The sequence below is a fragment of the Myxine glutinosa genome, chromosome 10, assembly GCF_964187855.1.
Source record: "Myxine glutinosa chromosome 10, kmMyxGlut1.1, whole genome shotgun sequence".
NCBI lineage: Eukaryota > Metazoa > Chordata > Myxini > Myxiniformes > Myxinidae > Myxine > Myxine glutinosa.
This window is the reverse complement of record NC_136270.1, coordinates 129,419,073-129,440,619: the sequence shown is the minus strand read 5'-3', so window position 1 is coordinate 129,440,619 and position 21,547 is coordinate 129,419,073. Positions and strand designations below refer to the sequence as shown.

General features: G+C 48.1%; 2 protein-coding genes across 7 annotated transcripts in view; one reads left to right on the top strand and one right to left on the bottom strand.

Annotated features, from left to right (window-relative positions):
- CDK5 (cyclin dependent kinase 5) overlaps nucleotides 1–5,790 on the bottom strand; it is a 73,308-nt gene extending 67,518 nt beyond the window's left edge. The window contains exons 1-2 of the mRNA XM_068126061.2: nucleotides 5,469–5,790; nucleotides 994–1,082 (exon numbers count right to left, since the gene is read on the bottom strand). Coding sequence (XP_067982162.1) covers nucleotides 994–1,082; nucleotides 5,469–5,505 — 126 coding nt within the window. The 5' untranslated portion in view covers nucleotides 5,506–5,790. The remainder of the gene's footprint in view (nucleotides 1–993; nucleotides 1,083–5,468) is intronic.
- Nucleotides 5,791–6,351: 561 nt separating this feature from the next.
- LOC137433763 (uncharacterized) overlaps nucleotides 6,352–21,547 on the top strand; it is a 29,805-nt gene continuing 14,609 nt past the window's right edge. For 2 of the 6 annotated variants that reach the window (XR_013624815.1, XM_068126054.2), the window contains exons 1-4: nucleotides 6,352–6,455; nucleotides 12,296–12,942; nucleotides 15,459–15,590; nucleotides 21,098–21,229. Coding sequence is in view for 5 of the 6 variants with exons in the window: in XM_068126054.2 (XP_067982155.2) it covers nucleotides 12,498–12,942; nucleotides 15,459–15,590; nucleotides 21,098–21,229 (709 nt within the window). In the remaining variant the exon portion in view is untranslated. Of the gene's footprint in view, nucleotides 6,535–7,402; nucleotides 8,124–8,786; nucleotides 8,837–12,295; nucleotides 12,943–15,458; nucleotides 15,591–21,097; nucleotides 21,230–21,547 lie in introns of those variants that run through there. The other 4 variants (XM_068126055.2, XM_078786098.1, XM_078786097.1 and 1 more) reach the window with 4 other exon arrangements.

Here is a 21,547-nt window from a genome sequence, read left to right as displayed (position 1 = left end):
ACAGCATAAAATCCATCCGCACGGATGGTCGTGTGTCGCCGAGTTCGGGAAGGTCCAGGAGGCGGTCGGCCCGTTAGATCTCCGTGAGGCCGAACGTGGCGATGAGACGTTTGAGCGCCTCGTACTTGTGGTCGACCGGCGGGTGCCGCAGGATGGACACGACTCGTGCGGCAGTGCCGGGCCCGAGGGAGGCGACCACGTGGTCGTAACAGGTCTCGTCTGCCGTTATGCCTCGAAGCTGAAATTGAGCTTCGGCCTGCACGAACCACACGTCGGCCTGTGCTTCCCAAAACTCTGGGAGTTTTACTGCGACGGCGTTGGTGGCCATGGCGCATTCGGTGGTCAGCGACGGCTGAACCAATCGGGGTCACCAGTGAAGTGTGGTGCTGCGCACACAACTTGCTTGCCAAAGAGGTAGGCCACAACGCGTTTGTTAAAACCAAAAGAGTCTTTATTTCGAAAGCTCGAACTGCAGCACTGAGCGGGCTCGAGCTTAGAGCCGCATATATGTGCCGAGGCCACGCCTAGTCCCCGGGCGTGGCCGATTGGTCGAAGGGCGGGGCATGTGCCATCGGTCCCCGCCTGGGCGCTCGCGCCACCCACTGGTGCGCGGAATTATTGCCCCTTGTGCCCGCCACAAGGTATGTGTTCTACCGAGTGCCGTTATAGTTTTGTCTGCATTTTGTGTCTTCCATATCATGACTAACGCCATCTTAACTTGTGAAAACGAGCAGTACAGGGCTGTTGTAAATGTTTCCAGCTCAAATTCTTTATTTATTCTACAGCATGTACCAGTTACATATATGATTACATTCACGATAACTGTGCAACAACATAGGAATATGTTCTTTAACACACATAATCATTGCATAAAGATCATAGTCAAATTCAAACATTCCCAGCTCCATTCTCATCACATTATAAACTCACTCCTTCCTCAAGGACATTACCACAAACGGTTGTTATTCAAAACCACAAAATCATCCACCTCACCTCATCATCATCATCCAAACGTACTCGCTTCAAGGCTACGATTTCATGCGTCTCTCGATTCTTTGCTTTGAATACCGTTCCGTATGTTCCTGCAACACAATCGGCACAGCATAATCTATAATGATATACAAGCAACATTCACTCGATGTCGGACTAAGAAATCCACAAGCAGGTATCAGTTCATGAAGCACCGAACATAAAAATAAAATCTCTTCAACCGACATGAACATGTTATCATGAGCGACAAAGATGGAACTGCAATAATCAAAAATTAAGATTACCTTTTAAAGGTCGACCATGACATGCGCACATATATACATATAGATATTGATGTACTAACAGTTTACTTTGGGTGGAGTTTGTGAATCCCTTGTTCAATAAAGTACGAGTACATGCTGTAAATAAAACCTGACACAGGATTGTGTGGTGCAATATTTTGCATTATATATTATGTCATGAAAAGGATCAACATTTTATTTATTGATTCAAAGCATGAACACGCATCATGCATGCAGGAATCCCAGGAAATGGATGATGCATGGAATCCCAGGAAATCGATGCAGCAAGCAATCCCAGGAAATGGGTGAGGCAGGGAAGCCCAGAAAATGGGTGATGCATGGAATCCCAGGAAATGGATGAGGCAGGGAGTCAGAGGAAATGGATGAGGCAGGGAATCCCAGGAAATCGATGCAGCAAGCAATCCCAGGAAATGGGTGAGGCAGGGAAGCCCAGAAAATGGGTGATGCATGGAATCCCAGGAAATGGATGAGGCAGGGAGTCAGAGGAAATGGATGAGGCAGGGAATTCCAGGAAATGGGTGATGCATGGAATCCCAGGAAATCGATGCAGCAAGCAATCCCAGGAAATGGGTGAGGCAGGGAAGCCCAGAAAATGGGTGATGCATGGAATCCCAGGAAATGGATGAGGCAGGGAATCCCAGGAAATGGATGAGGCAGAGAATCACAGGAAATGGATGAGGCATGGAATCCCAGGAAATCGATGCAGCAAGCAATCCCAGGAAATGGGTGAGGCAGGGAAGCCCAGGAAATGGATGAGGCACGGAATCCCAGGAAATGGATGAGGCAGAGAATCACAGGAAATGGATGAGGTATGGAATCCCAGGAAATCGATGAGGCAGGGAGTCAGAGGAAATGGATGAGGCAGGGAATTCCAGGAAATGGGTGATGCATGGAATCCCAGGAAATCGATGCAGCAAGCAATCCCAGGAAATGGGTGAGGCAGGGAAGCCCAGGAAATGGATGAGGCACGGAATCCCAGGAAATGGATGAGGCAGGGAATCCCAGGAAATGGATGAGGCAGAGAATCACAGGAAATGGATGAGGCAGTGATTCCCAGGAAATGGATGAGGCAGGGAATCCCAGGAAATTATTGAGGCAGGGAATCACAGGAAATGGATGAGGCAGAGAATCACAGGAAATAGATGACACAGTGAATCCCAGAAATGGATGAGGCAGAGAATCACAGGAAATAGATGACACAGTGAATCCCAGAAATGGATGAGGCAGTGATTCCCAGGAAATGGATGAGGCAGTGAATCCCAGGAAATGGATGACACAGTGAATCCCAGAAATGGATGAGGCAGAGAATCACAGGAAATAGATGACACAGTGAATCCCAGAAATGGATGAGGCAGTGATTCCCAGGAAATCGATGAGGCAGTGAACCCCAGGAAATGGATGATAGGGCCAAAGTGACACGTCAAGTGCATACCACCAATACTTGTCACTCGTTCATAACTTGACGACGCCATCGTATTCATTACAAAAGTGAAGAAATGGAGAAAAAATATTTTAAATTTGATATTTTGGATGTTTGCACCCTCTGCCCTCTTATTGCTTTGTCAAATCCCCCCTTCCTCCATGGCACAAGGGCCCACCCAGTCTGATAGTAAACCTCATCTTGTTAAAATCCCAAAAATCCAGGTTCACTGCTCACCTGCACTCATTCGTTCCTCTTTTTTCACACCTTTGGTTCCTCTTTTTTCACACCTTTGGTTCCTCTTTTTTCACACCTTTGGAACCAATTTCCTTGGTCTGTTCAATCCCATCCTTCCCTCCAGGTCTTCAAGATGGTTGTTCACCACCCCCCTCAGGCCCCAGGAAAATTGGCAGTTTGATGATGAGCATGAACACCCCTTCCCTCCAGACTCGTGATGTTATCTTCCCTCGTTAACCCTCCCCAAGCCCACCTCTTCCCTCCATAATCATGATATTCTCTTCGCTCGTTAACCCTCCCAAGCCCACCTCTTCCCTCCATAATCATGATATTCTCTTCGCTCGTTAACCCTCCCCAAGCCCACCTCTTCCCTCCATAATCATGATTTTTCTCTTCGCTCCTTAACCCTCCCCAAGCCCGCCTCTTCCCTCCATACTCGTGATTTTCTCTTCCCTCGTTAATCCTCCCCAAGGCCACCTCTTCCCTCCATAATAATGATTTTCTCTTCCCCCTCTCGTCCTCCGCAAGCCCACCTCTTCCCTCCATAATCACGATTTTATCTTCCCTCATTAACCCTCCCCAAGCCCACCTCTTCCCTCCATAATCATGATTTTATCTTCCCTCATTAACCCTCCCCAAGCCCACCTCTTCCCTCCATAATCGCGATTTTATCTTCCCTCATTAACCCTCCCCAAGCCCACCTCTTCCCTCCATAATCACGATTTTATCTTCCCTCATTAACCCTCCCCAAGCCCACCTCTTCCCTCCATAATCATGATTTTCTCTTCCCTCATTAACCCTCCCCAAGCCCACCTCTCCCCTCCATCATGATTTTCTCTTCCCTCGTTAACCCTCCCCAAGCCCACCTCTCCCCTCCATCATGATTTTCTCTTCCCTCGTTAACCCTCCCCAAGCCCACCTCTCCCCTCCATCATGATTTTCTCTTCCCTCGTTAACCCTCCCCAAGCCCACCTCTTCCCTCCATAATCATGATTTTCTTCCCTCGTTAACCCTCCCAAAGCCCACCTCTTCCCTCCATAATCATGATTTTCTCTTCCCTCGTTAACCCTCCCCAAGCCCACCTCTCCCCTCCATCATGATTTTCTCTTCCCTCGTTAACCCTCCCCAAGCCCACCTCTTCCCTCCATAATCATGATTTTCTTCCCTCGTTAACCCTCCCAAAGCCCACCTCTTCCCTCCATAATCATGATTTTTCTCTTCCCTCGTTAATCCTCCCCAAGCCCACCTCTTCCCTCCATAATCATGATTTTCTCTTCCCTCGTTAATCCTCCCCAAGCCCACCTCTTCCCTCCATAATCATGATTTTCTCTTCCCTCGTTAATCCTCCCCAAGCCCACCTCTTCCCTCCATAATCATGATTTTCTCTTCCCTCGTTAATCCTCCCCAAACCCACCTCTTCCCTCCATAATCATGATTTTCTCTTCCCTCGTTAACCCTCCCCAAGCCCACCTCTTCCCTCCATAATCATGATTTTCTTCCCTCGTTAACCCTCCCAAAGCCCACCTCTTCCCTCCATAATCATGATTTTTCTCTTCCCTCGTTAATCCTCCCCAAACCCACCTCTTCCCTCCATAATCATGATTTTCTCTTCCCTCGTTAACCCTCCCCAAGCCCACCTCTTCCCTCCATAATCATGATTTTCTTCCCTCGTTAACCCTCCCAAAGCCCACCTCTTCCCTCCATAATCATGATTTTTCTCTTCCCTCGTTAATCCTCCCCAAACCCACCTCTTCCCTCCATAATCATGATTTTCTCTTCCCTCGTTAATCCTCCCCAAGCCCACCTCTTCCCTCCATAATCATGATTTTCTCTTCCCTCGTTAATCCTCCCCAGGCCCACCTCTTCCCTCCATAATCATGATTTTCTCTTCCCTCGTTAATCCTCCCCAAGCCCACCTCTTCCCTCCATAATCATGATTTTCTCTTCCCTCGTTAATCCTCCTCAAGCCCACCTCTTCCCTCCATAATCATGATTTTCTCTTCCCTCGTTAATCCTCCCCAGGCCCACCTCTTCTCTCCCACATTAATGTGTTTTTCCTTCCTCTCTCTCCCTTTCCCCCCTCTTGCTGTTTGACTGTGTCTCGCTTGTTCACCCCGTGTGTCCTCCTCCTCCTCCTCCTCCTCCTCTTCCCAATATTGCTCTTTTCCAGGACGTTCTCCTTGTTTTGTTCTCGCTCTTCCACGAGCCTCGACCTCGTTACAATTATTTTTTTTAACTTTAACTTCACCTGCACGGTAGAGCTAGGTCTTACACACTTGTCCAAAACTGGGAAGAGAAGTTCCAAAAACCTTCAAGCAGACGAAGGCCCAGGATGAGCACGTCTCGGCCATGATGATGTGGGTAAACACGGGCGCACGAACCCAACACGACCGCACGAACCCAACACGACCGCACGACATCACACGGGCCGGGCCGTCTGTCAGCGCCGCCATTATTCGTTACCAATGGCGATCCCGAGCTGCTATGGAGTAAGCCATTTAAAATTCCTATTTATTTACCTTCTCCAATCTTCTCCAACTTCTCGTATTTCTGCATGACCGTTTGGAGGCCCTCGAGTCCCCACCGGGTGCAATCCAGGCGCGCTCGCTTGATTGAAGACCCAGACCAGACCCACCCCCAGCCCCAAACGACACACCCGGAAATGCGGATCTCCACCGCGCAACACCCCGCGAGATTCCTCCCTTCCTTCCGCTGCTTCTTCACCCAAATACACCGCCCACGCGTTTTAAACCGAGCGACCGCATTGTGCGTTTCTTTTGTACGGTTTGTACCTCAGCCTCGACAATAACGTCGATTATTCATTCCGTTACATCGTGTGATATTTTATTTCTTCTTCTTCATCAAATTTATTTTTATTCTTCATGACAATTGGTTGCTCTTCTTCCTCTACATTATGTCTACTTATGATATACCATTAAGTAATTAATGGTTAATTATTAATGGTTTCGTTTTACAACTCATTGTGGGGAAGAAAATCCGAGACTGCTTAAAGCAGTAAAGTGTTGAAGTCACAGGAAGTGACGTCTATCGCCATTTTGCCAAGCGCAAATGTAATCGTTTGGAGATTAATCGATACACCAAACGTTCACAAGGTTTGTCCTTTGAAACGTTGAGCATGAACAACGGAGCAGCACATACCATTTTTTGAATGTTTGGTATGACTCGGCAGGGGTTCCAACCACCAATCCCGCCCAGACTCTGAGGAGACGCTTTCACACCGTGTCTGCTTGGAAGATTGATTAATTTACCAAATTACTCGTTGGTAAGGCAATAATTCACATTCGTTGGTGAATTTGTCGATGCTAAAGGCGTTTTTTGCAAATATTATGCTTACGAGAGAGAAGAATGAATAATTGAGTCTGAGAGGGCGTGGTAATGTCCGAAGGGGAGGAGCGTTGTCAGCGCTCGTCGCGAAACTGCCCTGGCGCAGGAAGCTGTGTGTCTGGGCCCTGAGGGCAACGAGAGGACTGGGACATGATTTGTGGGTGAGCAGGAAGAATCGCTCGGGTTTCTCACCGAACTGCGTGAGAGGTTAGACAGAGAGGACTAGGACACGATTTGTGGGTGAGCATGAAGAATCGCGCGGTGGAAGCTGTGTGTCTGGGCCCTGAGGGTGACGAGAGGACTGGGAGTGGGACATGATTTGTGGGTGAGCAGGAAGAATCGCGCGGGTTTCTTACCGAACTGAGCGAGAGGTTAGACAGAGAGGACGAGGACACGATTTGTGGGTGAGGATGAAGAATCGCGCGGGGGAAGCTGTGTGTCTGGGCCCTGAGGGTGACGAGAGGACTGGGACATGATTTGTGGGTGAGCAGGATGAATCGTGTGGGTTTCTTACCGAACTGAGCGAGAGGTTAGACAGAGAGGACGAGGACACGATTTGTGGGTGAGCATGAAGAATCGCGTGGGGGAAGCTGTGTGTCTGGGCCCTGAGGGTGACGAGAGGACTGGGACATGATTTGTGGGTGAGCAGGAGGAATCGCACGAGTTTCGTACCAAACTGAGTGAGTGGTTAGACAGAGAGGACTAGGACACGATTTGTGGGTGAGCAGGAAGAATCGCGCGGGTTTCTTACCGAACTGAGCGAGAGGTTAGACAGAGGACAAGGACACGATTTGTGGGTGAGCATGAAGAATCGCGCGGGGGAAGCTGTGTGTCTGGGCCCTGAGGGCAACGAGAGAACTGGGACATCATATGATTTGTGCGTGAGCAGGAAGAATCGCGCGGGTTTCTTACCGAACTGAGCGAGAGGTTGGACAGAGAGGACGAGGACACGATTTGTGGGTGAGCATGAAGAATCGCGCGGGTTTCTTACCGAACTGAGCGAGAGGTTGGACAGAGAGGACTAGGACACGATTTGTGGGTGAGCATGAAGAATCGCGCGGGTTTCGTACCGAACTGAGTGAGAGGTTAGACAGAGAGGACTAGGACACGATTTGTGGGTGAGCAGGAAGAATCGCGCGGGTTTCTTACCGAACTGAGCGAGAGGTTAGACAGAGGACAAGGACACGATTTGTGGGTGAGCATGAAGAATCGCGCGGGGGAAGCTGTGTGTCTGGGCCCTGAGGGCAACGAGAGAACTGGGACATGATATGATTTGTGCGTGAGCAGGAAGAATCGCGCGGGTTTCTTACCGAACTGAGCGAGAGGTTGGACAGAGAGGACTAGGACACGATTTGTGGGTGAGCATGAAGAATCGCGCGGGTTTCTTACCGAACTGAGCGAGAGGTTGGACAGAGAGGACTAGGACACGATTTGTGGGTGAGCATGAAGAATCGCGTGGGGGAAGCTGTGTGTCTGGGCCCTGAGGGTGACGAGAGGACTGGGACATGATTTGTGGGTGAGCAGGAGGAATCGCACGAGTTTCGTACCAAACTGAGGGAGAGGTTAGACAGAGAGGACTGGGACACGGTTTGTGGATGAGCAGGAGGAATCGCACGGGTTTCGTAACAAATTGAGGGAGTGAAGTGAGAGGACTGGGACATGATATGATTTGTGAGCATGAAGAATCGCGCCGGGGAAGCTGTTTGTCTGGGCCCTGAGGGCAACGAGAGGACTGGGACATGATTTGTGGGTGAGCAGGAAGAATCGCGCGGGTTTCTTACCGAACTGAGCGAGAGGTTAGACAGAGAGGACTAGGACACGATTTGTGGGTGAGCATGAAGAATCGCGTGGGGGAAGCTGTGTGTCTGGGCCCTGAGGGTGACGAGAGGACTGGGACATGATTTGTGGGTGAGCATGAAGAATCGCGCGGGGGAAGCTGTGTGTCTGGGCCCTGAGGGTGACGAGAGGACTGGGACATGATTTGTGGGTGAGCATGAAGAATCGCGCGGGGGAAGCTGTGTGTCTGGGCCCTGAGGGTGACGAGAGGACTGGGACATGATTTGTGGGTGAGCATGAAGAATCGCGCGGGGGAAGCTGTGTGTCTGTGGGCCCTGAGGGTGACGAGAGGACTGGGACATGATTTGTGGGTGAGCAGGAGGAATCGTGCGGGTTTCGTACCGAACTGAGTGAGAGGTTGGACAGAGAGGACTGGGACATGATTTGTGGGTGAGCAGGAAGAATCGCATGGGGGAAGCTGTGTGTCTGGGCCCTGAGGGCGACAAGAGGACTGGGACATGATTTGTGGGTGAGCATGAAGAATCGCGTGGGGGAAGCTGTGTGTCTGGGCCCTGAGGGTGACGAGAGGACTGGGACATGATTTGTGGGTGAGCATGAAGAATCGCGTGGGGGAAGCTGTGTGTCTGGGCCCTGAGGGTGACGAGAGGACTGGGACATGATTTGTGGGTGAGCATGAAGAATCGCGCGGGGGAAGCTGTGTGTCTGGGCCCTGAGGGCGACAAGAGGACTGGGACATGATTTGTGGGTGAGCAGGAAGAATGGCGCAGGTTTCGTACTGAACTGGGGGGGAGATGGCTGGTCGTACCTGGCTATGAAAGACCAAGCGGTGGTCTTGATCTGTTGGTGATTAACCTTGTGTGTTCAAACGCCTCTCGTTTTTTGAGTGAGATTGTTTGTGTGTCGAGACGGGTGAGAAACGATCCTTGGACACAAGATCAAAAGCACTTTGATCAAATTAGTGTTCAAGTTATAATTAGCAATCTTTAATAAAGCTTCGTGTTTGGCCATGTGGTTAAAGCTGAGTTTCTTTCTCCACCTGGTGGTGTGTTGGGTAGTGATTCCCAGGGGAGAAGCCAGGCATTTCAAGATGAGAAGGGAACGAGGGGTGGTGGGTGGCACCAGGACGGGGTGGGGGTGGCACCAGGATGGTGGTGGGGGGGTGGCACCAGGATGGGGGGGCACCAGGATGCGGGGGTGGCACCAGGATGGGGGGGTGGCACCAGGACGGGGGGGTGGCACCAGGACGGCGGGGGTGGCACCATGACGGGGGGGGTGGCACTAGGGTGTGGGGTGGCACCAGGATGGGGGGTGTGGCACCAGGACAGGGGGGGTGGCACCAGGACAGGGGGGGGGTGGTGCCAGGATGGAGGGTGTGGCACCAGGACAGGGGGGGGTGGCATCAGTACGGGTGGGGGTGGCACCAGGACGGGGTGCGGTGGCACCAGGATGGGGGGTGGCACCAGGGCTATAGCACCAAATGGGGGCAGGTGAGTCTGGGGGTCCTTCCCCAGGGAAAAAAATTGCTTGCCGCAAAAAATAATAATAATAATTGCTTGACAGAAACCTTCCCTGCATTCTTATATTAGATGTTTCTGGAGCTCATCGTGTTCTTCTCTGACCCAACAGTTCAGCAAATTCGCGTTGACTAATTGGCCAAAGTGGTAAACTGGTAAACAGCCGAATTGCCCAGATGTTCTTTCATTAAAACGAGAATGACCGCACTCTGGTTACATGAAAACCTGCGACAAAATCTGATAACGGGCCGATTGGGAAACACATTTAATGCACTCTTGAAAGATTAGTGCGACACCGGCACCTATCACACCTGTACCTGCAACACACACACATTAATATAAAGTTGAATGGTGTGCACCACGATGTGTCTGCCACTGGACTGCATCCAATACCATAGTTTATAACTTATCATCGAAAATCCAATGGGGGGAGGGGTGGGGGAACGCGAGAGGAGCACTCTCTTTGCCATTTTCTCTTCCCACATCTGCATCGTGTCCAGCTCATCTCAGCCATCATTTCACCAATCTCACTACCAAGCTCATCTACACACCAATCTCCTCCCTCAGTTCATCCATTCTCCTTCTATCCACCCTCTTCACACCCGTAATCCTCCCGACCCAGTTGTTCCCACAAACCTGCAGCCTCTGTTTGTGTCTCTCTGTCAGTGCCACCGTCTCCAGACCGGAAAGGTAGGCCGGCGTTACACACGACATCAGGACCTTTGCTTTCAATCTCCTTGAAATCTTCCTGTCGGCCATTACTCCCTCCACCCACCTCCATGCAATTGCACCCACCTGAATCCTCCTCCACACCTGTGCCTCTGACTTACCATCCCCAGTGACTGGTCCACCCAGATACTCAAACATATTTCCTTGTCTCATCTTCCTCTCTAACCTGATATTCATTTATTTTCTCTGCTGCCCGACCCACATCACCTCCATCTTCTCCATACTCATCTTCAGCCCATGTTTCTCAATGGCCTTCTTTCACTCCCCTAGTACTTCCTGCATCTCCCGCCCATTCTCCACCACTACAGACAGATTGACAACTATCGGGGACGCTTCTTCGTGGTGGTTGTACGTCCCAACGCAAGTCAGGGGCCAAATCTTCCCCATTCTTCCTTGCTTCCGGGATTCGTCGGGGCAGCGCGGTCACGGTCAGAGTGCTCATCGGTACCCATGGAACAGCCCTTTCCCTCTTGGCTCTCTCTTTCTCTTTAACTCTGTCATGGCCCAGACTTTGTGAAAGCGGGAGTACACCATTCTACAACAGGCATTTTAAGGTCAATTTCCCTGCTAGAGCGGGGGTTAGCCTTGCGGGCCCCATGACAATCTTCTCCATTTTGCCCTATTTTCTGCATCTCCCCTTGTTAACCCCCTTGCCCGCATTTCTTCCTCCACCAACTTTAGCCAAGTCTTTCTCGGTCTTCCCGTCCTCTACTTCCTTCTACATTCATTTCCATCACTCTTCTCAACCAGTCACTTTCATCCTTCCTCAACACATGACCAAACCATCTCAACCTGTTCCTCTTCACAGCATCCATCACAGGCTCTTTCCCATCATCTTTCGCAATTCATCATTTGTCTTCCTCTCTCTCAACGATACTCCACACATCCACAGAACCATTCGCATTTCCACCCTTTCCAGCCTTCGTTGCTGCTCTACGTTCATTACCCATGTCTCGCTCCCATAAATCATAACACTTCTCACACATGCAGCATACACCTTTCCCTTCAGCTTCAACGACGCTCCCCTCCTCGTGAGTACGCCACTCAGTTCCCGAAACTTCTTCCATGCACATCTCACTCGAGCAACCGTTGCCGAGTCTGATCCACCTTCTCCATTCAGCATGTCTCCGAGGTAACAAAATGTTTTCACACCTTCCAGCTTCACGCCATCTCCAAGATCCAACTCAACATTTCCTCCATTTGCAGCTCCCTCTGTGCACACCTTACACTTGAATGTAGCTGCCACACTGGTTAATGACCCTCTCAAACCACTACATTTTTGATGAACCCACTCAGCGCACATTGTACATTGAATGTTATTCACTCCGACACCCTTCCTGCACACAGCACAGGGCCACTTCCCAGTTCTTTCCACCTCACCACATGCTTTACCACTTGCCATCACCTTCGTCTTTCCGATATTCACCGATATTCACTCCTTCAGTCCATCTATACTTTCCGGATCCTAGATGTCCGTCGAGTACACCATCCTAGATGTGCATGATCTCTAGGTCTCTCCTGTGAGATCAATCGGCTGTCTCCGTGCCACAGGCTTGTTCAAGAGAACTGTCCGCGGCTATACAACAACAGACAGACAGATCGTCCACATGCAGCATCCTCCCCACCCATATTACCCCTCATGTTGACCTTCCTGCTTCAGTTTCTTTTACCCTTCCTTGTACCAAAATGACTTGTTTCTTCTCTCCCAGTACTTCTCCAGGTTGGCTTTGAAAGCATCAACTGCCCCAGCCATTATAACACATCTTTGTAGTTTATTTAGTCATTATTGACTGTTAATGCTAAAGTTTTTTTTTCAGTTAAACGTAAATTTTCTTGTACAGGGATAGACGGCTCTTTAGTTGCCAGCTGAAGCTGCAGAGTCAAAGTTTCCTCGGACAATGTTGATATTGTTCACAGTTTAAAAAATCTGTATCGTGTCGTTCTGTCTTCCTTATTCCAAGGTTGGAAGTTTGAGGATTTGTTACGGGAGCGATACAGATGATGTGAAGCCTCACCGTCCATCGTTGAACAAGTTCAATCTTGTCTTTATCTATCTTGTACATTGGTGACCATATTATACTGGCACTACACGCTCTTCTTTGATGCCTTGGACCGTGAAAACCATAACCTAACAACAAGCGGTTGTTTTATCTCCTGCAAGCCATGGCCGAAGTAGTGACCTTCACTGCATGGTTGAAAGACCAGGGCTTGAGAAGAGAAACGGCCCAGGCCGTGGTCATCGATCTGGGCATCAAGAGCCAAAAGCTGCTCCAAATTTGCATGGAGTCGGACTCGTTGAGAGCAGACCTCTTTTCTTATGCCAAAGAAAGGTTTCCTTTCGCGACGTATGCCGAGATCCGCAGCTTCGTGGAACGCAGAGTCGTCCGGCTTGAAGGCTCCAACCTGGTGGAAATTCTGTGCTCCATGCTCGGTGCTTTGAGCAAGGAACTGTCCGTTTGTGCCCAGAAGCTGATCATGCTGCAGTCTCCGTGCGGGCCCAATGAGGAGGATGGTGCGTGCGTGGACGATGCCCACGGAATGCTTGGAATCAGGATTAACGATGTTTACACACTGCAAACTGAAGAGGGTGAAGTAACCTCAGAAACTGGTAAGCTCTCGAGTCTAAAGAAGTTTCCTTTAATAACCGTAGAGTTGCTTATTAAAGGAAAATGCAATCACCGTTATTGAGTTTTTTGTGATAACACACAAATGTGAATCGAAATTCCCTCAAATGCCTCGTTCATGAGTGTGCAACATTAACATGCATCTAATTTTACTGTATTGGCACTTTCAAGACTGATGAAAGTACCGAAGTATCGGTGTCGATTAATTGCTCAAGCTGAGTTGTACCTTTCCTGGAACTTGTCAGCGCATTGAACTTGAGATGTTTCAGAGATGATGATTATGGTCTGGATTTTCCTGCTTATAACCCTGAACTTTCCTCGACAATTGCAGTTTCATTTCCTGTTGGAGAGATTAGTAATGCCTGCAATTTTCACGAGGATTGAACGCACCGTTGTGTAGATGTAGCATTGTGAAGGCCTTCACCGCATAGTTGAAAGACCAGGGCCTGAGAAGGAAAACCTACTGGAAGGAGTTTTAATATCGAGCAAATGGTTTGATGGTTTACGAATATTGACCGACATATCATTGCTCCAGTATCTCACCTGTACATTCACCACATGCTTTAGAGTGGCGGTTCTCAAACGTAGTTGTTTTTTTTTCCGTGGGCTACTTGAAAATTGCTGAGTCTTGGTGGATCATTTGATAAACGTTCTTTTTGTTCTGCAAATCAAAGCACCCGACTCGTATTTTAATGACAGTAGTCTTTCGTCTCTAATGTGATGAATGTGTCTGCATTTTTTACCCAAGTTTTGGGAAGTCAGGTGTAATGTTTGTCAGCTTTAGCCTGAGGTCAAGTTCAGCATTCATCCTGCTTCTGTATTTGGACTTGAGGGATGGAAGTGACAATAATCCTGTGTCGCACAGATGTGTAGTAGCACATGGCATCAGAAAACGCACTGCTATGTCTGCAATTTATGGGTACGCTCCAGTTATTAGAATCCAAAACCTTTCCTGTTCTGCAACAACCACCTGAACGGAGATCACAGACCACCTGTGGTTGTCCATGGACCACAGTTTGAGAACCTCCATATTACAGGATTGTGAGGAAGAGATCTCCACAAGGCACTCCCATGGACCACCGCTAAAAAGGATCCGCGTGCAGTGTCGCGTTCCCGGGGTGAACACCCCTGGGGACGGATAGCCGATTGAGCTTAAACTCCGAGGCGTTCAGTCAACAATGGCGAACCTTCCTTATACACCCGGGGGAGGGCAGCGAAGGGTAACGAAGCTCTTACCTTCACGGACCCCACTGGACGTCTTCGAACTTGGATAATCAATTCAACTGACACGGAATTATAATGTAAAAGTACCGGCTTTAATGAAAGAAATGCTGGTAACAACAGAATGCACGGAAAACTAAAATTCCTAATCGAGGGACCCTCCACACATACTCGTATAAACACAAGGGGAAAAATAACTGGAAAAGAATGCGTGTGTTTGTGTACTTAGCTCTGAGTGGCTCTTGAACCCCATCAGTCCGCGACCGGGTCCTGGAGGTCCGTGTGCGGGAAACGCACTCACCCTGGCGCAAAGTCCGTGCTCGGGAAGCAGGCCTAGCACGCCATTCGTTCACTCCAGCCGCACTCGTCCTCACCGTCTGCTTCACACAGCACCCAGACGACGCACAGCCAGCACCAACGGGCCAAGGAAAGGACAATGCGGTCGCTCGAACCGATGAAAGCCAGGGACCACAAAGACAAAATGCGCGACTGCGTCCGCCTTCCATGAACACCAGGAAGCGAGAGGGTGTGTTGTGCGAATGCCACCACCAATGGCGAGCCCGAACTCAATAGAGCACCGTACATGTGACCGTTTGCTTGCAATGTCCCTGACACAAGAGGCCAAAATGTCGGGACTCAATTATTCTCAAGGCTCTGACGTCATCCAACGATCCCCATGCATGCCCCTATCAGCGAGTCCCATCTCATCGCTCTATGGTACTGGACCAATCACTGCTCTTCGGGGCGTGGCCTCACGGACCTGCCTGCTTGATGTGGCGGCTCGCGGCACCAGCGGTATTCTTCAATGTCTTGGTTCCGGAACTTTTATTTTATAATGTTTATTATGCACGCTGATTGCTTGGCTTGGCTATGTGTGTGTCGTGCATTGTCATAAGGAACAATGGGAAAAGTACAGAGGCGATTCACATACAGGGGATTTACCATTAATCCCTAACTAATTAACATAACCCCACCCCTCGTCATGGGGACAAAGATACACTTTCGCGACATCCGGTCTAACGGATTCCCTACTTATGGCACATGAGGGTTCTTCTTCTTCACTGCGACAGTCGGAGCATCGTAATCTATACACTTCCACCTGGACTAACGTATTTCATTGCCTACCCCCACAAACGTAACAGCAGTGATCACAGGGGTTTGCAAAAATTTATTTTTAATAAAACTGGTGTTACAGTTAGTCACTGAATATTTTGCCGGACTCATGGTTAACATTGCAGATAATGTAGGGAACATGTTTTGTCGGTTTGCGCACGTGCAGAGAATCCGGTGGTGGCGGAAGCTTTCCACAGTGAAAATCCTGCAACACCGCAAGAAGAAGTTACTGTTTTTGCAAAGCACGAGCCGTGTGAACCTTTGCTTGAAGAGTCAAATCATGAATCTCCTGAATCAGGTTGGTACTACTACTCCCCTACACGAGCAAAACAAAACTGTCATTCAAACGATGGAACTCAAAATGACCAAAGGAGAGATATCGCTTAATCTGCATGTTAAGTTAAGCCTGGTGTTGGCTTAGCGGTTAGGGTGACGGCTTGGGATTCTAGGATCCTGGGTACGAATCCCGGTCGATCGCTGAATTAACGCCAGGGGGGTTGACTCAGCCTGTCATCCTTCCGACGTCGGCAAATTGAGTACCAGTTCACTGGTAATTCCCTGTGTGTTGCAAGAGGCGACTAACGGGGTTGGCGGCAGGAAGGGCATCCGGCCATAAAACATTGCTTCAAAAAGGGGACCAAGGTGCCCGAAAAAGGCCAACCCCTGCTCTGTGGGGAAAAATGGCCTCAAATGTGGTTTTCTCAGTTGATGGATACAATCTTGAAATTCTCCGACATCATCAAGGTGTATAATCCCTCAAAAACTTCTGATTTCCCCAAAACTTATTTTAGCGCAAGGGTAACAGCCCCAGTTGCATCCATTAGTACAATTGTTGCATTAGTTGCATCCATTAGTAATAAGATTAGTACAATCACATGACATAAATAAACCACACAGGAAACGTGTCACCTTGCCTACACATCCATGCATGTAATCACTTGTGATGTGTCACCTTGCCTACACGTCCATGCATGTAATCACTTGTGATGTGTCACCTTGCCTACACGTCCATGCATGTAATCACTTGTTATGTGTCACCTTGCCTACACGTCCATGCATGTAATCACTTGTGATGTGTCACCTTGCCTACACGTCCATGCATGTAATCACTTGTGATGTGTCACCTTGCCGACACGTCCATGCATGTAATCACTTGTTATGTGTCACCTTGCCTACACGTCCATGCATGTAATCACTTGTTATGTGTCACCTTGCCTACACGTCCATGCATGTTATCAATTGTGATGTGTCACCTTGCCTACACGTCCATGCATGTAATCACTTGTGATGTGTCACCTTGCCTACACGTCCATGCATGTAATCACTTGTTATGTGTCACCTTGCCGACACGTCCATGCATGTAATCACTTGTGATGTGTCGCCTTGCCTACACGTCCATGCATGTAATCACTTGTGATGTGTCACCTTGCCTACACGTCCATGCATGTAATCACTTGTTATGTGCCACCTTGCCGACACGTCCATGCATGCAATCACTTGTGATGTGTCACCTTCCCTACACGTCCATGCATGTAATCACTTGTTATGTGTCACCTTGCCTACACATCCATGCATGTAATCACTTGTTATTTGTCACATTGCCTACACGTCCATGCATGTACTCACTTATGTGTCACCTTGCCTACACGTCCATGCATGGAATCACTTGTTATGTATCACCTTGCCGACACGTCCATGCATGTAATCACTTGTGATGTGTCACCTTGCCTACACATCCATGCATGTAATCACTTGTTATGTGTCACCTTGCCTACACGTCCATGCATGTAATCACTTGTTATTTGTCACGTTGCCGACACGTCCATGCATGTAATCACTTATGTGTCACCTTGCCTACACGTCCATGCATGTAATCACTTGTGATGTGTCACCTTGCCAACACATCCATGCATGTAATCACTTGTCATGTGTCACCTTGCCTACACGTCCATGCATGTAATCACTTGTTATTTGTCACGTTGCCGACACGTCCATGCATGTAATCACTTATGTGTCACCTTGCCTACACGTCAATGCATGTAATCACTTGTGATGTGTCACCTTGCCGACACATCCATGCATGTAATCACTTGTGATGTGTCACCTTGCCGACACATCCATGCATGTAATCACTTGTTATGTGTCACCTTGCCTACACATCCATGCATGAAATCACTTGTGATGTGTCACCTTGCCTACATGTCCATGCATGTAATCACTTGTGATGTGTCACCTTGCCGACACATCCATGCATGTAATCACTTGTTATGTGTCACCTTGCCTACACGTCCATGCATGTAATCACTTGTGATGTGTCACCCTGCCTACACGTCCATGCATGTAATCACTTGTTATGTGTCACCTTGCCTACACGTCCACGCATGTAATCACTTGTTATGTGTCACCTTGCCTACACGTCCATGCATGTAATCACTTGTTATGTGTCACCTTGCCTACACGTCCATGCATGTAATCACTTGTTATTTGTCACCTTGCCTACACGTCCATGCATGTAATCACTTATGTGTCACCTTGCCTACACGTCCATGCATGTAATCACTTGTTATGTGTCACCTTGCCTACACGTCAATGCATGTAATCACTTGTTATGTGTCACCTTGCCTACACGTCTATGCATGTAATCACCTGTGATGTGTCACCTTGCCTACACGTTCATGCATGTAATCACTTGTGATGTGTCACCTTGCCTACACGTCCATGCATGTAATCATTTGTTATGTGTCACCTTGCCTACACGTCTGTGCATGTAATCACTTATGTGTCACCTTGCCAACACGTCTGTGCATGTAATCACTTGTTATGTGTCACCTTGCCTACACGTCCATGCATGTAATCACTTGTTATGTGTCACCTTGCCTACACGTCCATGCATGTAATTACTTGTTTTGTGTCACCTTGCCTACACGTCCATGCATGTAATCACTTGTTATGTGTCACCTTGCCTACACGTCCATGCATGTAATTACTTGTTATGTGTCACCTTGCCTACACATCCATGCATGTAATCACTTGTGATGTGTCACCTTGCCTACACGTCCATGCATGTAATCACTTGTTATGTGTCACCTTGCCAACACGTCCATGCATGTAATCACTTGTTATGTGTCACCTTACCTACATGTCCATGCATGTAATCACTTGTGATGTGTCACCTTACCTACACGTCCATGCATGTAATCACTTGTTATGTTTGCCTGCAGAACGCGCAGAACGATGTGATTTCATTTATAAACATCCGTTTTTCACCAGATTTGTTTTAATTTCAGGTGGAGCACCTCGGGGGGTTTAAAAAAATGTAAATACAAGTTGAGTAGACCCCACGAATAAGCAGTCCCCAAAGAGGACAGTCAAATTGTTCACAAATTTCACATTTCAACATTGCACAAAAACGGCAACCACAAATATTTACCTTTAAATAGTGTTCTCTAAAAGTGAAAATCTACAGGAAATCAGCAAAGTATTCAAACCAGACCGAGCAAACAAAATGTCAGACTTTCACTTGCAAAGCTACAGTTCAACATGGCGGAGTTCCAAACACAATGTTTGATCTGACGTTTTTTAATAAGTACATTTTTACGGGTATATTAATATAACATTGATATATATTGAAAGTACAACACCAACAACAACAGGCATTTTAAGGCCATTTTCCCTGCTAGAGTGGGGGTAGCCAATATATATTGAAAGTAAATCGCACAAAAATGTGAATCAATGTGATCTCGTGTAATAACAAACTGCGTACGTAAAAACAAAAAGGAAATGCTGTCCACTGTATCGCCATGACTTGCAAAAAGGAGCCTGAAAAGCACTCGCCAGGCAGCTTAAACACTCGAGCAAGCACTCCCACAATACTATTGAGGTCCCTGGAGTATCCCACAATGTCTGAATTAGACAAATAAAGAACATTTACTTAATAGTTGGAATTGCTGCTGAGGCCAATTCCGCAGAAATTTTTTTGAAATTCGGTTCAGGTAAAGAGATTCTTGAGCTTTGTGGAAATTAAATAAATGCACGAACACTGGTGTTTATAAGCGTTGCGATGTATACAGAAATACAGCGATCGTACGCATGAAGATCAGCTATATTACCATTCGTAGATATATAACTTTATTGTACAGAAACCGACCTGGTCTGAGGCATGGCATACTTGAGTTGAGCAGACAAAATGGCGGAATTAAGACCCTAAGCTGAGCGACCTGAACGCAGGCTGACCAAAGGTAAGCCTGTTAGTGTAAATGATCTTCATAAACACACCCGAACACTCAGTTTTCATTCTTGCAATCCTTTGGAGGTCGAGAAGTATGTGTGCAAAGTTTGGGGCCGCTAGGTTCCATGGTTTTGGAGTTATGGAGGAGATGCACACACGCACACACACACAAACTGCCTTTTATTATTACTAGGGCATGCCCGTACTATATATATATCTAAAATTATATCCCCCCCCTCTATTTACATGAAATGGTTTGGTCCATTTGCAAAGCCAAAGCGAACGGCTTGCGAGTACGGTGACAATCCCCCCCCCCCCTCTATTTACATGAAATGGTTTGGTCCATTCGCAAAGCCAAAGCGAACGGCTTGCGAGTACGGTGACAATCCCCCCCCTCTATTTACATGAAATGGTTTGGTCCAAAGCGAACGGCTTGCGAGTACGGTGACAATCCCCCCCCTCTATTTACATGAAATGGTTTGGTCCAAAGCGAACGGCTTGCGAGTACGGTGACAATCCCCCCCCCCCTCTATTTACATGAAATGGTTTGGTCCAAAGCGAACGGCTTGCGGAGTTTGGTAAAGAAATCGCCATAGCGTGCACAAACGCGCAGGAAAGCGAAAGAATCGCAAATTAGTTTTAATTAGTTTTAAAACATAGTTTAACGCCAACATAGTTTGCCAACGTGAAATAAATGAATACGCTCTCAAATGTGCCGTCCGAGGCAGAGTCTGTTCGCCACGTTCGGCACACGTGATAGCTCGCTGCTCTCTGATTGGTTGAATCGTTTTTTGGACATAGCTCGCTAACTACTTGTCCGATTAATATGAAACCTTGAAAAGGCACATCCTCGGGTCCCCAGCAATATACCTGGCAAGTTTCAAGTATATCGGACCCGTGGTTGTCGAGAAACAGCGGTCACAGACAGACACACAGAGATTACTGGCATTATAGATAGATGAATGAATGATCGTTTTTAAGGCCATTTTCCCCGCTGGAGCGGGGGTTAGCCTTGCGGGCCCCATGACAATCATGGTTCCCTGTTTGAGGCAATGTTTTATGGCCGGATGCCCTTCCTGACGCCAACCTGACGTGTTATGCTTGGTCACGCCTTTACGATGCGCAGGGATACAGTGTACCTATTCTAAACCGGGGTACACACCAGGATCATTCATCCCAGCAAGCTGGTACTCAATTTGCCGACCTCGGAAGGATGACAGGCTGAGTCAACCCCCCTGGCGTTAATTCAGCGATCGACCGGGATTCGAACCCAGGACCCTGGGATCCCAAGCCGGCACCCTAACTGCTAAGCCAACACCAGGGTTCCAGTTATGAATGAAATTATGAATGAACACAGTAATTATTTTCTAGTGTAATTAAAACCCGCCTCATTAGCCTCTTATCGATATGTTGAATCCCTGCAGCGTAACTAAAGCATACCTTTCTTTCAGTATCCTCAAGACCTAAACTCCCACTGCATAAGGGGGAACCCGGTCACGTGACAATATTATGACTGACTCATAGTTAACATTCCAGATGATGTAGGCAAAACGTTTTGTTGGTTTGTGCATGCACAGAGATTCCGGTGGTGGTGGGAGCTTTCCACAGTGACAATCCTCCAACACTGCAAGAAGTTATTGTTGTTGCAAAGCACGAGCCGTGTGAACCTTTGCTTGAAGAGTCAATAAATCATGAATCTCCTGAATCAGGTTGGTACTGCCCTGCCCTACACGAGCAAATCTAAATTGTGTTCTTCTGAACGATGCAACTCAAAATGACTGAAGGAGAGATATCACTTGATCTGCATGTTTAGACCAGTCTTGTAATTACCCGAAATAGTGTCGCCTGTGAACTAGCATTTAGGTAGATATTTAGATAGTGCTCTCCACCTCTTAATGGAAGATAAGAAATTACTCATTGAAGACATGTTTTTTTGTGTATGTCCAGTTGCTTTATGTATGGCTAGTGGAAGATATATGTTTTTAGAACTGTGTTATGCTCATGGCTCTTTTTTTCGCTCACGGCTC